We start from the raw sequence: 7,490 nt of genomic DNA on the forward strand, positions 1-7,490 counted from the left end.
ATTCCAATTAAGACAAATTTATCATAAATTCATTGTCATGCTTTCACTAAGGAACAATTCATCATAATACATAAACATCTCATGTTAACACAGCGGAAAATTCATCATATGGATAAGCATAACATCATCTATGCAATATCCCACAGAATCTAATACAATAACAACACGATAGAGTATCATCATAAACTCTAAACTAGCGTTCCCCCAGTGTTACAATATCAGAGCATGACACCTGACGCTACACTAAAACACTGACTTATGAGCTAATCCTCACCAAGTTGAAAGCAGCTATCCTCAATCTGAAAATGTCAACAGTAAGGGTGAGTCTCATCGTAGTTAACAAATGTTATTGCATCTTAAATAACAACACCTCATAGTTATATTATTCACCCAATTTCATCATATTCAGATTATCAGGAACATCCATCATTTACACAAACGTCAACAAAACACATCTTTCAAACAGACAATCATACTCAACATTAATTCAACAAAACACACAACCAACACGTCATCAATATTTATAACACTGGAATACTTCCAATCATGTTATAAAAGTATGCATATGTATGAACTGACACTATGCATGTGGTACCAACATCATCCAATGGGAATAACCCATGACCGATCCAACATCATCCAGATACGGCCCTGCCAACACAGATTCCACACAATGGGAATCATGCCCTTTACTGATCCAACACACCCTTATGGATACAGTATCTTCAATGAATATGAATGAATGCAACATATACAACATACTTATACCATCGTCAAGTCTAATGAGTAACATCATCAAATACCCATTTCGTCATCATCATCATCATCAAAGTATGTTTATATACATTAGCATCATTCAAATACAATCAATCATCATCATCATCATTAAAGAACATACATGTGTCCACATCAATCATCATCATCAATAATAAGAACACACATGTATCCACATCATTCCAAAGCAAATCAGTCATCATCATACAACTCTCAACAAATCACCACATCATAATGTTTTTCAAAACAACATCTTATATTGTCACATTTCATCATATATGTCAACAATATATCATCCAATTAAACAAACTGTCACATGATTAATATTTCAACGTAGCATGTATTTAACACATCTCATCACATATATGTACAATACATCATTCACCAAGACATAAAATCATATTTAAAAATAATTGGATTCACACCTCATTCCATCATTTAAAACATAGGCTATCTCATAAGATTCATCGTACTCGAAACGGCACTAAAAACAGACCTACGGTTCGAAAGTTACACATCATTTAACTTTTCAAGAAAACAACTATCGCTACAGCACGCGGCGCAACCAAGACTCGCGGCGCGACCTGAACCACACAAACGCGTTCGCGGCGCCAACCTATGCACGCGGCGCGATACGAGAAAACAAGTACGCCTTCGCGGCGCCAACATGGGGGTGCGGCGCGAACTGGCGATTTCACGGATTTTCGGGTCTGCGTCAGATCCTGCGATCTGACTCAATCTGAGTCCAAAACTGACTCTAAACGTCATATACAGGCAGTTAATCATCAATTGCATCATTATTCATCATCACACATCAAAACAACACATAATCAATCAATAATCCATGCAATTTTCATCAATTCATAACCTCCCTAAACCCGACATATAATCCAATTGACTCAACAACATCCCTAATCAATATTATTATCTAAGAACACGATAATAGATGATAACCAGAGAGTCCCCCCTTACCTTAGCCAAAGATCCTTGATTGGTCTCTCCCTCCATTGCTCCTCTTCACGTACCAGCTTCCCAATCCCTCATCTCTTCTGCTCTGCTTTTCACGTTCCTTTTTCCTTTCTCCCAATTTTCCTTATTTTTATGAAAAATAACATTTTAATTAGTAAAGGGCTTTACTAACATAGCACCCCCTCTTTACTAATACCACACTTGGCCCAATACTATAAACCATCTTTCTTCCAATTAAATCCCACAAACCACCAATAATTCTAATTATAAATTAAATTTCCATTTAAATTAAAAATTAAAATACACGGGTGTTACACATGCAGGAATTGGAACATGTCGTCAGCAAATCTCCAAATGCAGTTGTGATGCAGTGTACTCATAATTAGGCCGAAGCACCATCTTTTGGTAACTTGGTTCTGGACCTGGACAAGGCTAACACTGTTGGAAAGTTTATGGAATTTGAAGCCAGGCCTCGGACACTGCTGATAAACGAATGAGGGGGCGGAAGAATAATGAGAGTGGTGGTAGGAATTTTATGAACAGGCCGCAAATTGGCAAAGGTAGCAATGTTGAGACGGTTGCGGAAAATGTAGAAAGAGGGCGAATTACTCAGGCCCAGGAAATATCTCAAAACTCACATGATGGAAACAAGATTACCTTTGAAAATTCTGCTACAACTCAGAATGTTGAAATTAAACCGACAACCCTCAATATGTATGCTGGGGGAGAGACGACACATGCCACGGGACAGATGAAAACTGCTACTGGATCCAAGATGGAGCGTATAGCTGTCAGAGATATTTCAGCTGGACAAAACTCTATCAGAATTCCTACTACAAAGGTCTCTATGAAAAATCAAGCTCGCCGCAAAGTTCCAATAAAAAACATTCTGCTGGAAGAAGGAAACCGCATTTTTGAAGATATTGTTGTGGGCTTATCTATGAAGAAAAGGTCCCGAATAGAGTAGAATGAAGCATCTGCGGCAAATCAAGAAGCAACGAAAAGTGTGAATGAAGACACAGTTTGTAGTGATGATGTTGGAAAACTCAAATTAGTTGCTTGAAATGACACAACCATGCAAGCTGAAGTTGGCAACGATGTCGATATTGTAATGGTAGACACTGTTAACCAGGCCTTCCAAGAGCCATGAATGTTATTAGTTGGAACTGTCGTGGTCTAGGTAGCCCGAGCACAGTTCCAAACTTAAAGTACCTCATCCGAAGATATAAACCGAATGTTTTATTTCTGTTTGAAATAATAAGTTATGCTAAGAAAATTGAGGCGTTACGGTATTCGTTGGGTTTTGAGTCGTGCTTTACAGTAAATAGAGAAGGCAGAGGTGGTGGGCTAGAAATTCTGTGGAAGTATTCTAATTTTTGTTCAATTCAGAGTTACTCTATCAATCATATTGATGTTATTTTTCATGACTCGAGAGTTGGTAATTGGAGGCTCACTGGTTACTATGGACATCCTGAAGTTTCTCGTAGGAGGACTTCTTAGAATTTAATTCGTAATCTCGCTGATTATTCCAACTTACCTTGGTGTATCTTATGAGATTTTGATGATATACTGTCGCCTGATGAAAAAAAAAGGAAGAGTGGAAAAACCAAACTGGTTAATCAGCGGTTTCAGACAAGCGGTTCAAGATGCGGGTTTGGTCGATATTCTCATGGAAGGTTAAACTTTCACGTGGTTCAAAAGTCTAGGCATGACGCGAGCAGTTGAAGAAAAACTGGATAGAGCTATGGCAAACAACAATTGGTGCGGGCTGTTTCCGAATGCTAAGGTGAAAAGTTTAAGGGTTACAACTTTTGATCGTTACCCCATCCTTCTTTGATGTGATCACGTAACGACTCAGAAAGGTTTCAAATTCGAGAATGATTGGTTGACGGAACCAGGCTTCAGCGACTTTGTTCAGGAACAGTGGCATAGGCATGGTGAAGATCATGACAGTATCATGGAAAAATTGGAAGTTTGTGGGGATAGTTTGCTTCAGTGGAGTAAAAATAATAGTAACAAGACTAGAAATGAAATTGAGAGCATCAGTAGAAAGCTTAATATAATTGGACAACATGTTGGAGGTGATAATTTTAATTATTTCACAGCCCTTAAATGCCGCTTGAATACTCTTCTGGTTAAAGATGATATGTTATGGAAACAAAGAGCAAAAGTGCATTGGTAAAAGGACGGTGATTTAAATACTCGCTTCTTTCATATTTCGGCTTCTACTAGGAATAAAATAAATACATTTCGGTCGCTCACCAACGATAATGGGGGAAATTATCAATACGTCGGAAGGGATGTGCAAATTAGCTCATGACTATTTTATTGATTTACTTCAGAAGAAGCCAAGTTCTCGGGACCGGGTTCTTCAAGCTATTAACACATCCATCTCTACTGAAGATAATGATATGTTGACTAATCCGTTCGTTATTTCTGAATTTAAAGAGGTTATTTTTTCAATGCAAGCTGATAAAAGTCCGGGTCCGGATGGTTTTAATCCCGGTTTCTACCATCCATTTTTGGATATATATGGGGTCGAAATCTTCAATGCTAGTTGCTTATGGCTTGAAAGCGGTATTTTTCATGATAAGCTCAATTCGATAAATATTCCGAAAGGAGATTCCCAATCTACCATGAAAGATTGGAGACTGATTGCCCTGTGCAATGTCTTGTATAAAATTATAGCTAAAGTTCTCGCTAATTGACTTAAGAGAGTCCTCGACAAATGCATTTCTGATAACCAATCGGCTTTTGTGTCGGGAAGATCTATTTTGGACAATGCCATTGCAGCTATTGAGGTGGTGCATCATATGAAGGCTAAGACTAGAGCTAAGATTGGTGACATAGCTCTTAAACTTGATATCTGCAAAGCTTATAGTGAGGTTGAAGCAAGTGGTGGTGCACGGAGGAGATGGGATCGTGACAGAGGATGGACGGCTCCGATCAAAGGGAGCGGGTCGCCAGATTCGGCGAAGCTTCAGAGAGCACGGACGGTCGGAGGCCTCGCAGATTATACCTCCGTTGACGGCGGGGATGCTGCGGTTTTCACGGCTTAGGTGCCTCGCCGGATTTCTGGGTGGTGGCTGGATGTAGGTGGACGTCTGGAGAGGTAGGCTGAGCGATTGTTGAAGGTGACGACTTAGATCCATAAGATCCAATTTTCTTCATCTGCTTTGCTTCAGATTCAATCTTTTTTTTTCGGGATCGAGTTGCTGCAAAACAGAAAAAGTGAACAAAAGTTGTTGTTGTTAATATATTAATATATGATGTTAGTAAGGTTTATTAGTGTGGTGATAGTCATGGTTTTGTGTTGATGAAGGTTTGTGAAATATTATAGATGTTGCGTCATGTTGCAGGGTATATGTTTATATCTCGGAGTATTTCACTCAAAAATGATAAGGAGAAGAAACAAGGGATTTGAATTGGCATAAGGTTGAAAATTTTGGTGAAATTGTTAGGATGTGGTTGGAGAGGATTTGACTTATGTGTTAGAAAACATGTACAAAAATCATGTGACTTGGTGAATGAGTTGTTTGTGAAGACGGCATATTGGTGCGTAATCGAAAAATAAGGATTGGAAAAGTGTATGTACGTGAGAATGGTTTTTGTAAGGGTTAGTGGATTTAAAAGTTAGTCTTTGGCCTCTCTATTTATACATAAAAACTTAGGTCAACAAAAAAAGAAATAATTGAAATTAAATCAAAAGCAATAAAGACAAAATTAATCACCAAAATATTTGTTTTGATTTCTTCTAAGAGTAGAAAAAAAATCAAATCAAAATCTCAATGATAATTAATCTTGAATTAAAAAAGACTATTTTTATTTTTTTATGCCATTTTTTGGTTATTTTTTGAATAAAAAAAAGGATAAAAGTAAAAAAAAAAAACATTTTTTTTAAATAATAAATAAATACGAAAATGATATTTAAATATATAAAAAAAAACTTATTTTGTGATTTTTAGTAATAAGTGAAAATAAAATTAAGATTTAAAGTTAGAAACAAACAAAAAGGAAAAATGTTAGAAGTGAGATTCAAACTCGGGACCTCTTCCTCTTGTACCTTTACACTCAAATCCTTACCAACTGGTCTATGTCACTTATTTAAAATAAAATGACATTTAGCAATATATGAGGGCAAATTTCGGGGTGCAACAAGGGGATTATGCTTTGTGTAGAAACTGTTGATTATTCTGTGGGTGTGAATGGTAATTTGGTGGGTCCGATTGTTTCGGGTCAGGGTTTGAGGCAAGGCGACCCTTTGTCCCCGTATTTGTTTATTTTGTGCTCTGAAGGACTTTCAGTCCTTATTAAACAAGCAGAAGCGCGAGGAGATATTCATGGTGTTAAAATTCGTAAGAATGCTCCCATTATCTCTCATTTACTTTTTGCCGACAATTGTTTTCTTTTCTTCAGAGAAGCTATTAGCGAAGCAAATGTGATGAAAAATATTCTTACCACCTATGAAGAAGCCTCTGGTCAAGCGATCAATTTCCAGAAGTCCGAACGATATTGTAGTAGAAATGTTGATTCTGGTCTTAGAAATCTCCTGGCTGGCACTTTAGGAGTTCAACAAGTATCAGGTACCGGGAAATATCTTGGAGTCCCCTCTACGATAGGAAGAAATAGGAAAGATACTTTCAAATTTATCAAAGACAGAATTTGGAAGAAGATAAACTCTTAGAGTAGTCGAAGTCTCTCGCAAGCAGGTAGGGAAACGCTCATAAAATCTGTTCTCCAATCTATTCCGACATATATTATGAGTATTTTCTTACTTCCTTCCTCCTTGATTGATGAAATTGAAAAAATGCTGAATTCGTTCTGGTGGGGTCATACAAGAGATAATTCAAAAGGTATTCATTGGTTATCGTGGGACAAGCTGTCTATGCCTAAGAAAGTTGGTGGTATGGGTTTCAAAAATCTAAGTGCTTTCAAGTATGCCATGTTAAGCAAACAAGCTTGGAGCCTTATGATTAAGCCTAACACTATGGTTTCGCGCCTTTACAAGGCTAGATACTTTCCCAATTGCGATTTTCTAAAATTAGAGATTGGACATAATCCGAGTTATGTTTGGCGTAGTATTTGGAGTGCTAAATTTGTGGTGAGAGGAGGTTACAAGTGGCGTATTGTTACGGGCGAGTGCATCCCGGTTTGGGATCAAAACTGGTTACATGATAGTTCCGTGGTTACTAATCTGTGGCCCGATAATCTGATGGTGGAAAATCTTAAAGTTTCAGATCTTATTAACCCGAAAGGTAAACATTGGAAGTTGAATTTGATTTATCTGTTAGTAGGTGGTGAAGTAACGCAAAACATTATCAACACTCCATTATTCGAAGCGGTTCACGAGGATAAAATGGTTTGGAATCTTGAAAAGAACGGTATTTTTTCTGTGCGTAGTGCCTATCGTTACTGTGTCAACGAAGCCATAAACACCTCTCATCTGGCGTTTATGTAGAAATTGTGTCCCTACTAGAATGCGTCTCATTGACAAAGGTGTCGGGTGTCCTATAGTTGTGTGATATGTGGGAATGGTTATGAGAATAATAATCATTTATATTTTCACTGTCCTAAGAGTATCGTCTATTGGGAAAAAGTGGGCTTTGGCACACTATTCAGCAGTTAGTCAACAACGGAGGAGATTTTGTTTCTGTTGTATTTTCTTTTTTGCAGGTCTCTAATCATGAAAATCAGGCGGTCTTTTCAATTATTTTGTGGAGTATTTGGAAAAGTAGAAACAATGCTCT

General features: G+C 37.6%; 1 protein-coding gene across 1 annotated transcript; it reads left to right on the forward strand.

Annotated features, from left to right (window-relative positions):
• The first annotated feature begins 6,502 nt into the window (after nt 1-6,502).
• LOC131639871 (uncharacterized mitochondrial protein AtMg00310-like) lies at nt 6,503-7,201 on the forward strand. The gene has a single exon (XM_058910310.1). The coding sequence runs from the start codon at nt 6,503-6,505 to the stop codon at nt 7,199-7,201; it is 699 nt and encodes a 232-aa protein (XP_058766293.1).
• The last annotated feature ends 289 nt before the right edge of the window (nt 7,202-7,490 follow it).

This window comes from Vicia villosa, unplaced genomic scaffold (genome assembly GCF_029867415.1).
Source record: "Vicia villosa cultivar HV-30 ecotype Madison, WI unplaced genomic scaffold, Vvil1.0 ctg.002813F_1_1, whole genome shotgun sequence".
NCBI classification, from domain to species: Eukaryota; Viridiplantae; Streptophyta; class Magnoliopsida; order Fabales; family Fabaceae; genus Vicia; species Vicia villosa.